Raw genomic sequence first — 12,774 nt, forward strand, 5'->3', positions numbered from 1 at the left:
GGTAAAATCAATTTGGGGCAGACCCAGGGTTAGAATCCAGGCTTCTTGACATCTCCCCAGGGCTCTTTCTGCATCTGGAGAGCTGCCCAAGAGAAGTGAGAGAAAACCAAACATTAACTTAGCACCTACTATGTGACCCAGAGTCCTGTGCATGCGCACACATGCACACACACACTTCACCACTGGGTCCCTAGGCCTATTGCCAGGGTCATGGCCCTGGGAATTCCTTCCAAAAAAGAGAGGAAAAGGAACCTATGGAGGTCATTTGATCCAGCCCCACCAGGCACTGCCCTCAACGCATCATCCCACTGTCTTATTTGAAGACATGGAGGCATGGTGAATAGAAATTCTAATCCCCACTTTGTAGATGAGCAAACCAAGGGGAGGAGAAAATGAGACACCGACCTAGAGTCCCACAGTAATCATCAGCCGAAGGTGCCTTGGCTCCTAGTTTAGTGCACTTTCCAAGGTCATGCACAGCTCAAGTTTCAGCCATCTGGAAGGGAGGAAGTTCTTCCTGCTGTCTAACTGAAATCTCTCCTGCTTTACTATGTCAGTTTCCCCTTGTTTGGGTGGCTGAAGGTGTGGAAAAGCACTGTGATCCTTCTCATGATCCTTGACTATCATCTCGGGAGGACTGAACTGGGGTAGGAGACTCAGGGACAGCCCCTGGCCACCATGAATCCGAATCCAGGGTGCAGGTTTGCTGGAGGAGGGTAAGTAGGCAGATCCATATGCCATAGGGGCCTTTCCTCTAAGGGAAGTTTCTGGGAAACCTCTGGAAAGAATTCCTGGGGAAGAAGTCCTTCTGGATCACCCCCAAGGACACACACTCTCCTTAGGATGCGGCTGCCCAGGGGCTGAGCTCATAGCCAGCGACCAGCAGAACTCAAGGCCTCAGATCCACCCCTGTGGCCAGAGTCAGCCTTGCGTCTCCTCCATACACATGCCTGTTCGACTTGCTTGTCAGAAACCACTCAACAAAATCCAATTTATAGAGCCAGTATGAAATGGGGGAAAATTCCTCTAAACAAAAAATGCCTCTTTTCAAATCAGGAAGGAGGCAGGCCTGACAGCTGGGCACCCAGACGAGCAGGCCCCCGCTGAGACCCAGATTTGAACCTTGTGGAAGTAGGCCCAGGCCGGACCTAGCGTTTAGTTGGCATCTTTCCCCAGAAAGACCCACATCCCCCAAAGATGTCAGGGCTCAGTGTGCCCACTGAGAAAGCTGAGGCCATAGAGATGCTGGTAGGGATTCGTTGAGGGCCTACTGTGTGCTGGGTGTTGTACTAGGTGCTCTTACATGGACTTGAACCCTCACAGCAACATCATGAGGTAAGGTGCTTTCTCACCTTACAGGTGAGAAAATTGAAACTCAGAGAGGTTAAGACATTTGGCCAAGGCCACACAGCTGGCAAAAGGGGGTGCAAGGCTCAGAGCCCTTGCTCTTAACATTTTGCTACAGAGGTGACTTGTGCCTAGAAGGGGCCTGAGGTGTAGGGGGAGAACACTGGGTGAGGCAGGGCAGGGGCCTGGACCCCAGGCCCCGTTCTGCTGTCAACTGCCTGAATGAATCCTTGTCCCTCTCTGGGTCTCAGTTTCCCCACTCCTGAAATGGAGCAAGCTGGTGCACAGGTTCACAGTGCCCATTAGCAAATTAAAGGCACTGAGAAGTCCTGAAGCTAAAAAAAAAAAAAAAATAGTGAGTGGTTGCCTTGAAGAGTTGACCAGAAAAAATGGTTACTTAATGGTTCACAAGGCCTCAAGGAGTATGACTTTGCTTCAGCACCCTGTTAGTAAGTTAGTTAGTTGACAGCTATTAACGGGCCCTTTGGGAGATAAGAAGTGAATAAGACATGTCCCTATCTTTGAGGAGCTCCTCATCTGGGGAGAAGGTAGCCAAATAGATGATAATAAGCAAATTATGTGGTCATTGACCTGAACGAGACCAGCTGGGGAGCTTGAGGTGCCCAGGGTGGCAGGGAGAGACATCTCACCCTGCATGGGGCGTTCAAGGAAAATATGGCAGACAGGGTGACAGTCAAATGGGGTTTTGAAAGGTGAGTACGAGTTCGCCAGAAAGAATATTGAGGGTAGGGGCTTAGGGAAGTCCCAGTGAGGGGAACAGCATATATAAATTATAGTCACATAAAGGGTGTGTTGTTCAGAGGAATGGAGAGCTCAGTGTGGCTGGCACAGAGAGGGATAGAGCAGAACAGGATGGTGAAAGGCCTTGAATGCTGAGTTGAGGACTTTGACTTTATTCTGGGGAATGACAGAGGTCATAATTAAGAGAAGAGACCCTTTTGGGTTGGGATGGAGGGGAAGACTACAGACCAGGAGTCCAGTGAGGAGGTTGGTATAGCTGTCTGGGCCAGACCAGAGGAGGCCCAAACTGCATTGCACAGATGGTACATCTGACAAGGATCTTTGGGTTGCAAGAAATCCAGCACAAAGAGACCTAAGTGAAAATAAAAAGGGCCTCCAGGCACGACTGAATCAAGGGGCTCAAATAATGTCAGAAATCTGGCCACCATCACAGTGGTCAAGGGGACAGGATGTTTTTGATGGCCAGGGTTTAGGTCTGTCCTGCTCCAGCTACACGCTCTAAAGAAGGGGAAGGGGCAGCTTCTCGAAGGCATTTCAGATTACCAGGCGAAGAATGTTGCTAGGCAGGTGAAAGCAACAGCTGACCACCATGGATGGCGAGTGCCTGTGGCTTTTAGTGGAGGATGGGCCCTTGCCCAGCCCAGGCCTTTGAGGCTGAGGCATATAAGCAAGGCTTGGTGTGGTCAGGGCAGGCTTCGTGGAGGAAACAGGTCTAGGAGTGAGGCCTGAGCAGTGGGTAGGATGCAGGAGTTGGGATCTGGGAGAACAGAGGTACGGAGGTGAGAGCAAGCAGGGAAGTGTTTCAGAGCCAGTGAGCATGCCAGGCCCAGAGGGCTGGTGGAGGGAGTGGAGGTAGGTGAGGCTGGAATTAGACGTTAGAGGCCCTTGAATGCCAGTTGTCCTCTGCCCTAACCGACCAGCCTCTTAGAATATAAAGGTCAGGGGGAAATGGTGGCTTCATCTTTCAGCAACAGCCCCCCGCCGCCCCCCCCCCACACCCACTCCCCATGGCCCACCCAGGGAGGCCCAGAGCTGGCCAGGCATTCAAAGCCCCCACATGCTCACTGCCCGCTACTGGGCCCCTCTGCTCTCCCAGGTGGGCCTGCGCACCACACACACACAAAACCCACCAGTCCGTTTTCCACCTTCAAACCTTTCCTCTGGCTCTTTCCCTGCCCTAAAATATACCTCCCTTTGGTATTTCCACACATGCTCTGAAAGGCAGTTAAAGGCCTTGGTCTCCAGGAAGATTCAGTGGAATGGGTCTCTGCTCACTTTGACCTTGCAGTGCTCCTAATTTAGGGTATTTACATGCCCCTTAGGCCAGCCAGCCTGATGGGGGCAGGGTGGTGGTAACATATGCATGGGCTTTGGAGCCAGTCAGATCTGGGTTCAGACTGCCACTCACTAGCCATGTGACTTTGAGCACATCATCTGATGTCTCCTTGGTGACACTTTCTGACCTATAGAATATGAACAAAGCCTATTCATGAGGCTTAAATGTGGTTATATGTACAAAGTTCCTGGCACACAGTAGGCCCGCATGCAGCTGTCACCATTTCTGTGGGTGTTCAAATAATGAATTTTGTCTCTCTCACCCTCTATCAGCTCTGGTCAGGCAAGGAACTCACCTGGTTTTTTTCCGAGTCCCCCAGTGCCTGGCACATAGTAGGGGATTTGTAAGGGCTGACCTATCAGTTTTCCTGGGCTGTGCAGACCCACTCTCCCCACCTGCTCCTCCTGGGTGAGGCTGGGGGTAGGCCCCGGTGGCCCCACACCTGCTCCCTGAGGCTGACCCGGCAAGCTGGTAGGTGCCAGCATCCAGCATCAATAAATTACCGGCGAGTTCAGGTGACGGGACAGATCCAGTGTCAGCTGCCTCTGTGTCCTACAGGAAGGTTCAGGCCCTGGGTATCCCCCTCTGTGAGCCTCCCCAACTAAGGGCTCCATCAGAATAACAGAGTTGCCCACAGGGGACCTACTGTGTGCCAGGCATCTGGGCATTTTGCACCATATTGATGTCCCACAATGATGCTGCAAAGTAGATATTAGCTCCATTTTACAGATGAGGAAACTGAGGCTCAATGAAGGGAAGTGACTTGCAGTAGACAAAATTAATAACAGAAAGAAAAACCTCTTTCCTTTTCAATTCAACATAAATCTTTGTGGATATCATTGCAAATTTTAGTTATAATGCATGTGCACGCAAACACACACACACACACACGTTTCTTCATTCACTCATTTATTCAACAAGTATGTATTGAACACCTACTATATGCCAGGCTGTTCTCAGTGTTGGAGATACTACAGTCAACAAGACAAAATCCCCGCCTTTTTGACACATTGCAGTGCATGAGATGAACAGAAACAAATAAATACACATTATAACAGAAGGTGGTGCTGAGTCTATGAAGATGAATAAAGTAGGGCAGGGGATAGAGAGAGACACTGGGGATTATTTTTGAAAGGGTGGTCAAGGAGGGCTCGGCTGGGGCAGTGACATTTGAAGGAAACCCTTATCTCTTTATGCTTTAGTTTTTGGAAAGGGAGATGCTGGACTCAAGGGCTTCCTAAACTCTGCGGGAAGGTGGGTCGATGTTTCCCACTCTGGTGTGGTTCCACGACCAGGGCCGCTGTAGGTGTGGAGACATTTTTCTCCTTCCCCTTGTCTTCGCCCTGAGTGCCTCCGTCCAGGGAACTCTAGGGCAGGGTTTCTCAGAAGATGCACATTTGAGCCCCCTTCGTGTGTTCTCATGGCAGCTTTTTGTCTTCTAATTCTCAACACATTTGTCATGATCTTTTCAAAGTCAGCTGGTCCCTGAGTGTCATGAGGGCTGGGGCCAGGTCCATCTTGTTTATGGCTGTGATCCCGACACCAGGCACAGCATCTGACACACAGAGGCTACTCAAACAACCGCCGGAATGAATGGCAGATGGACATGGTGATAACTGGAGCTAACATTTATTGAGTGCTTATTTTTACAACAGCACTGTGAGTTAGGTATAATTATTATCCCCATCTTACCGGTTTTGAAAACTGAGGCTTAGAGGAATCAAGGCGCCCACGGCAGGTGACTCAATGGCAGAGACTTCTGAGGAGGAGCACATAAATGCTCACAAACTGATTGATTACGGGGGAGGCAGAGTAGCGTGGCGGGAAATGCTGTAGTTGTCAGTCTGAGATGTGCATTTTGAGAACCAACACATTCATTCATTCCTTCATTCACTCATTTATTTAATAATTATTAAACCTCAGCCCGTGTGCTGGGCACTGGTGGGCATAGGTAAGCAGGCAATCATGATATTGTGTGGTCAAAGCCAGGATGGGGAAAGCCCAGGGGTCTGTGAGCAGCCATGGAAGCCCCTGGACCACACTGTGTGGGGGTGAACCTGAAGCAGCAGGTCGCTGTGGCTGAGCAGACCACAGGGGGAGATGCTTGCGGTGCTTGCAGTGGGCGGGGGGGGGGGGGGGGGGGGGCGGGGAATGGCTGCATAGTCCTTGATGGAAGTGGCACAAGTGCCTGACAGTGGAAACCACCCTCCCACCAGCTGCCCCAAGGCTCCGGGACCTCACTGCTTCTCCCAGCCTTAGGTGGACAGGCCTCCGTGGGGGCCTGAGTCACTCTGCCCCACCCCAGGCTGGGTTGGGGCCACCTCACCTCCGAGTTGCAGGCATTCCCATTCATCTGGGCCCAGGGTCAGAGCTCAGTGATCTGGGCCAAACCAGGCAAAGGCCAGGTGCCCCGCTCTGCTGGTAACCCTGAGCCTCTTCCCTTCTGTGGGACTCAGTTTACCCATCTGTAAAGGGCAGAGTTTAGACTGTATGATTTCTCCAGACCCTTTCTCACTTAAGCTCCTGTGACCCAGTACATTACTGTCAGTATTGGAAGTGGACATGAGCCCTGGTGGTCTAGACTCCTGTGGACATCGGGATTAAGGGTAAAAAAAAAATCCAGGGATCCAATAACCCACGATTACTGGAGCAGCCCACTTTGTCCTTTGGCAGCTGTGTGGAATGAGAAGACAGGAGGTGCAGTTTCCCCCTAGGACCATGATTGTCCTTCCACTGCCCTGCTCTTGCTGGGCATTGTGAGAAACTTACCTTCCACCTAGTGTGCTCTGGGGCAGGACCCTTGCTAAAGGATGCCATTGACACGAACAAGGCAGAGGTCCAGGGAACTGCTTCCGCAGAAGTGGAGATGGGTTGCAGTAGGCTATTCTCATCCTTGACTCAGCCCCCTCCACTCTTTTCCTAGCATCCCTTGGGGCAAGAGGCTGAGATATGCCTGGTGTAGAGTGAGCTGACACATGGGAGGAGAAACCAAGGCCCCTGACCTCCAAGCCCCTAGATCACAGACCCCTGGGCCACTCTAGCTGCCCTCCAGTCCTCTCTACTCATCAATCTCCCCCCTGTTTAAAACTCACCAAAGCCCTCCCAGCACATCTAGACTGAAATCCAAGGTTTCTCCCATGGCCTCCTGCCCTCTAAGCCTTCCTCACTTACTTCACTCTAGCCACACTGGCCTCCTTCCAACTTCTGGAAAATACCAATCTCTTTCCCACCTCAGGGCCTTTACACATGCTGTTCCCTCTGCCTGGAATGCTCTTCCCTCAGAACATAGCATGGCTGGCTCCTTGTCACTTACATCACTGCTCAAATCTACCTTCTCAGAGACTTTCCTGATCCCCCTAAGAACAGCAGTCCCTCTTGTCCATTATTTGCTATCACAGTTCCCTATTTCCATCATGGCCCTTTCCCTAAGCTGTAATTATTGATAGTTGGTTTGTTCAATGGCCCTCTTCCCCACCCATCGGTAAGCTCTAAGAGGGCAAGGACCTTGGGGATCCCATGGCTATATTCCAAGCACCTAGTGTATAATGGCTTCTCAAGAAGTGTTTGTTGATGGAATGAAACTCAAAAAGTATTAACGAAGTTCATCTTCCTCCTTCTACGGAGGTGCAAATGGCATTTATTGGGCACCTGTTAAATATGCCAGCCTCTCTCACATACGTTATTCTGCTGAACCTTTACAGTCTGTCCATTATAACAGATGACGAAGTTAGGGTTCAGTGACCTGCCAGAGGTCACCCAGCAAAGGGTGGGTTGATGGGTTCATTTAGTTGGGAAGCAGTCAACTGGGATCTCTGGGCACGAAGAATGCCATGGCAAATGGTAGCCAGGATTCAACCTCAAGTCTGTTTGACTCTATGCGAAGCCTACATTCTTTTTTTTTTTTTTTAACTTTTTATGTTCTATTGGAGTTTAGCCGATTAACAGTGTTGTGATAGTTTCAGGTGCACAGCAAAGGGACTCAGCCATACATATCCATGTATCCACTCTCCCACAAACTCCCCTCCCATCCAGGCTGCCACATAACAGGGAGCAGAGTTCCCTGTGCTATACAGTAGGTCCTTGTCGAAGCCTACATTCTCTTCATCGTACTACACCTTCTGTCACACTAGAACTCAGCTCAAGATTAACAAGATTTTTAGGTTCTGGAAGGCAGGCAAAGACCCAGATTGCATGGAGAGGTGGTCTGGCTTAGCGGTTATTGGTGTGTCTTGGAACTGGACAGAGACCCGGGCTCAAACGGGGGGGCCCCACCACCTAGGCACCAGGGCACCCTTGCTGAAAGTAATCATTAGCATTGCTAGGCTAGAGCACCTTTGTTCTCAGGAAAAGAGTCAACTGTGGGGTTATGTGTCAAGGGCTGTATTGGAAAAGTCAGGCAGTGGGCTTCTAAATCATGCAGAAGCCCCTCCTCCCCCACCCCCAGGGGAGGGGCTGTATGGCCTTTGGGTAGCACCTTGCCCTCTCTGAGCCTCAGGGGTCATCTCTGAAAAATGGGCATGGCAGCATGGAACCAAATAGAGCTCTTAGGAAGATAAAGAGGAAAAATGAGTGTGGAGTTGTTGGTATATATAAAGTAACATAGAAATGTAAATTATCTAAAAATAAATCTATGTGAAATGCAGAGAGAGGTTGGGACTTGGAAGACCTCTGGCGTTCTTTTGGCAGTTATTGGCACCTACTGTGTGCCAGGTGCTGTGCTAGGGCCTGACATGAACCCTGAGCGTCTGGAGCTCCCAGTCTACTGGGGGACATGAGCCAGCCACATACAGAGTGGGTATCCCTCCCAGCGGGATGTCAGGGGGAGTCTTCATGTGTGATGTGGTAGCAGGAGCCAGACCGACCTGAGCCAGAACCCTCCTCTCCTCCCTGCGTGACCTTGACCAGGTCAGGCCACCTCTCCAAGCCCCAGGCCTTCATCTGTAAAATGGGCCAGTCTTCTTTGCCGCTCAGAGTTGCCAGGACCTGGCACTCTGTAGGTACCAGGGTGGGGGACCTTGGGATGAGGGTAGCCAGTAGTTCCTGGGCAAAAAATGGTCCTGCACTGGGCAAAATCTGGGACTCAGGCGTGGGTGGTGACTTGCTTGCAGGAGTGGCCTGAGGACATTGAGGTGGAAGAGAAGCAGCAAGAAGAGAAGCTCAGCAATTTCTCAAACCTGTTAAGCAAAGGAGGGCAGACATCCCGGAGAATTGGCCTGTGCCTTTATTTATGTTAGTAATCTCATTAAGGGGAAGGGGACTGGCTCTACCCAAGGTCAGTCCTGCCCGGGGAGGAGGGGGATGGCATATCCACTTGAGTTTACTCAGCCAGTGATTCTAGGCCAAGGTGCACCCAGGAAGGCAGGGTGTCTCGGGATGAATTTGTGGGTGTGTTGAGCGTTGCTCCAAGCCTTGGTGGGGCTGGCCTGAGTGAGGCCACCGGTCAATGTTGACGACTTCTCCGGGGCCTGGCGCTGTCCCAGACCAGTGGCGTTAGCCGAACCAAGACCGGCCAAACTTTGGGGAATTCAGGTGAGGCGAGAGGGGAGGAAGTTTGGGGGCCTCCGAAGGGCGGCGGTTTGGGGTTCCCCAGGGGAACACTGCTCCTCTGGCGCCGGGCTCGCACCGGAGAGGTCAGGCCAGTCGCCGAGAGGAAGGGAAGGGGCCCTGCCCTGTACCACCAGCGCCAGGCTAAAATCGGGCGGGGCCGCCCGGGGAGGCCGGGACGCCTGCGGCCGGGCGGGGTCTGCGCCCTACTCCCTGCGAGGCCGCCGGGTCCGGGCTGAGAGCGGCCTGCGAGGCTCGGGGCCAGGCCCGGCCAGAGGGAACTCGGTCCCTGGGCTGGGCACTGCGCGCCTGCGGCTCTTGCCCTACCGGCGGCTGCGGGCGCGGCGGCCCCCGCGCCCCCAGGGGCCGGGCCAGGGCGGGGGCTGGGCCCCGCGGGCGGGCGCGGGAAGGGGGGCGGCGGCGAAGGCTGCGACGCTCTAACAGGTGGGATCCCGCGGCGTGGTGGAGGCGGGCGCGGGAGGAGGAGGAGGAGGAGGAAGAGCAGCGGCAGCGGGAGCCTGAGCAGGAGCAGGATGAGCCGCGCGAGCTGACAGCCGCCGCCGCCGCCGCCGCTGCCCGCGCCCAGGCTCGGTCTCGCTCTCCGCGCCCGGGGCCGCTCCCCGCCTCCCGCCTCCCCCGGCCGCCCGCGGGGCGGCCCGCCCCCTCTGCACCTCCGGGCCCGGAGCTGCCTCCATCGCTCCTGCATCCCGGCCGGGGGGGAGGAGGAGGCGGAGCAGGAGGCGAGCCGGAGCCGCCGCCGCCAACGCCGCCGCCGCCGCCGCCGCCCGAGCAGGACAGAGCGCGCCGCAGCCCCGCGCGTCCGGCCGCCGCCCGTGCCCATCAAGCAGCCGCGCCGGAGCTACACCGCGGGACAGCCCGGGCCGCGGCGCACCCCTGCTCGGCCCAGCCCAGCCCAGTCCCGGCACCGGGCGGCCCGGCGGCCGGCCCGCCCCCGAGGGCGCCGGGCGCGCCGGGAGGATGCCGAAACCGACGCTGCTGCTGCGCGGGGGCTGGGAGCGCGAGCGCAGCCCCGGGGACTCGGAGCTGGGCCGCCAGTTCCGGGACTGGTGCCTGCGCACCTACGGCGACTCGGCCAAAACCAAGACGGTGACACGCAGCAAATACCAGCGGATCGCCGAGGTCCTGCAGGGCGGCGGCGGGACCGGCGCGGGCAGCGGCCCGGCAGCCGGCGAGAAAGGCAAGTTCCAGTTCTGGGTGCGCTCCAAGGGCTTCCGCCTGGGCAGCGGCCGGGAACCCAAGATGGGCCAAGTGGTGTATGTGCCGGTCAAGACGGGCTCGGTGAGTGCGCGCGCGGCGGCCGCGGGCCGGTCCCACCGCGGGGCTCGGGGCGGGCGGGGGCGGGGTGGGGGTGTGGATGTGTGTCCGAACGTGTGTCCCTGAGGTTGTCCCTGGGTCTGGCCCTCCCGAGGCGCACGCGTCCCTGCTCACCCGCCAGCCCCAGCCAGCCCGGGCAGCGCTCCGGGTTCGGGGCGTCCCTGCCCCCCTCTGCGCTGCTGCCCGGGCCGTGCCGGGCGGGCTGTCCCGGGCTGCTCACCCCAGCATGTTCCGTTCTCCCGTCCCCTCCCCCCGCCAGCAGGCGGCTGCTCAGAAGCCCGAGCCTCCCCCCGCCCGCCCCGGGGCTGCCTGTCCCGGGCGCCTCGCGCTCCCGCCCCCGGGCCGGCTGGGCGGTGTGGTGTGTGTGTGTGTGTGTGTGTGTGTCTGTGTGTGTGTGTGTGTGTGTGTGTGTGCGTGTGTATGTGGGTGTGGAGGGTGGTGCCGCGAGGGCGGGGGGGCAGGGACAGCCACGGGACGGGGAGTCAGCTCGGCTTCCCAGCGCCAGGGGAGGGGGCCCGCCCGGGCACTGTCTACCCGACCCCACCCGGGGCTGGCCCGGGGAGGGGCAGCCCGAGCCGCAGCCTGGCGCAGGAGCAGCCTCCCGCGGGTGGGTGGGGCGCCCCCTCCGCCCCCCGGGCCCCTCGCTCCCCCCTCTCTGGGACGGGGGCGGCCTGACCTATCCATCCCCTCCCCTCCCCCGTCCCCGGGGCCGGCCCGGTCCGGGCGGGGTGGCGTGGGGGAGGGGACGGGGAACCGCAGCCGCCGACAGGGAGGAGGCGGGCGGCCGGGCGGGGGCGTCCCCTCCGGCCCGGGGCGCCCTGGAGAGGGCGTGCGGCGTGGGCCCCGCGGCTCCCCCGCCGGGACCTCATTGTTCTGCAGCGGGTGGGGGCTGGGGGGGCCGCTGCTCCCGGGGTGCTGCTGAGCTTTGAACTTTCCGTCGCGGAGACCCTCCATTAGTGCGTTCAGCCCCTGGCCCGGCCGGGCCAGGCCAGCCTCCCTCCCTGCCCCCCTCGCTCCCTCCCCGGCCTCGCCCGGCCCGAGCGAGCGAGCGGGGCCGCCCCGCGCCGGCCTCCCTCCCTCCCTCGCTCCCCCGCTCCCCGCTCCGTGCTCCTCCCCCGTCCGGCCCGCCCGCCCTGCGCTCAGCCCAGTCCCCGGCCGGAGCGGGCTCTTCACACACAATTGATTCGGTCGTTACGAAAAGTGCACTTGTCCCCTCCCCCTCCCCCTCCGGCAGCCACCCGGGCCCGGCCCGCGGGGTGAGGGGGCCGAGAGGGAGGGAGGCGGGAGCCGGGGAGCGGATCCGGAGGCGCCTCCCCCCTCGCCCAGGGGACGGGGCTGCAGGCCGCGGGGAGTGGGGAGCCGTGAGCGCAGAGGGCGGGCGGCCCATCTGCGAGGAGCGCTGATAACCGCGCCGCTGCCGCTGCGGCCGCCAGCGGCCCATCTGCGCCGCTGCCGCCTCCGGCCGGACACAGAGCAGGGGGCCGGGCCGAGGGGCGCGCTGGGGCCGGATTCCCCGGGGGAAGGCTGGGGTAGTGTCCCACCCTGAGCGAGTCGGGGACCTTCCAGCCTAAATCAGTGCTCTCTGCCAAACGCGGGGAGTCTGGGTCATTGTCCCCCCTCCCCCGATCGAGTCAGGGACCCCTCCCCGAGCCCAAATTGGTGCCCACTCTGCCACCCGGGGAGTAGGGGTCATTGCCTCTCCCCAGGTCAGCCCTCCCCACTCTGCCAGTTGCTAACCCCCCTCGGTTCTCCTCCATCTTGGGCTAGTGCCCCCAGCCTAAGTGTGGTTTTTCGAGGTCAGTGACCCACCAGATGGTTGGCTTGGTCCACACCCCCTACCCTGGGTCATTGCCCTCAGCCATCCCAGCTTCCCAGGTCAGTTCGTGCCCCTCAGCCCCATCCCATCCTGGTTATCCCTCCCCAGGGAGCTGGGAGTCTTGGCCCAACCTCCTTCTTGCCTGAGGCAGGAGCCCCCACTCCACCCGCTCCTGGAGTTGGGAGGGCAGGTGACCCTCAGACAGGGCAGCTAGCTCACCAGTTCTCTGAGCTGGTCGACCTCTCCCCTAGGGAGTGGGCATCATAGGGCCGTCAGTCCCCCTACCCCCTTAGCCACAGAGCTGTCAAGGCGGAGCAAGTGAACATACACCCACCCAGGCCACATGCAGAAATTGGGTGCTAGGCCTGGGCCCCAGGTCCTGCCAGCCTTCGGATCCTCCGTGAGGCCCACGCCGACCCGCTTTGCTTGGCAACAGGGGCCTTGAAAGACTCCACCCTAGCTCCCAGACCAATAATAAGCCCTCCCAAGGGACCACCTGCCTGGGAGGCAGAGAAAGGGAACCCAGGCCTCCCTGCCCAGGCTGCCAGGGGGACGACAAACACAACAGACGTGCCCTCCTGTGACAGCCCGCCCCTCAAGCTACCCACGCCCACCTGCCTGGCCTGCTGGTCCC

General features: G+C 58.1%; 1 protein-coding gene across 3 annotated transcripts in view; it reads left to right on the forward strand.

Moving 5' to 3' along the window:
* Positions 1 to 9,794: 9,794 nt before the first annotated feature.
* The window catches only part of NOL4L (nucleolar protein 4 like), a 130,265-nt gene continuing 127,285 nt past the window's right edge, over positions 9,795 to 12,774 (forward strand). For all 3 annotated transcript variants that reach the window (XR_004484792.2, XM_004272711.3, XM_033433469.2), the window contains exon 1: positions 9,795 to 10,288. Coding sequence is in view for 2 of the 3 variants with exons in the window: in XM_004272711.3 (XP_004272759.1) it covers positions 9,968 to 10,288 (321 nt within the window). In the remaining variant the exon portion in view is untranslated. The remainder of the gene's footprint in view (positions 10,289 to 12,774) is intronic.

This window comes from Orcinus orca, chromosome 16 (genome assembly GCF_937001465.1).
Source record: "Orcinus orca chromosome 16, mOrcOrc1.1, whole genome shotgun sequence".
Classification (NCBI taxonomy): Eukaryota; Metazoa; Chordata; class Mammalia; order Artiodactyla; family Delphinidae; genus Orcinus; species Orcinus orca.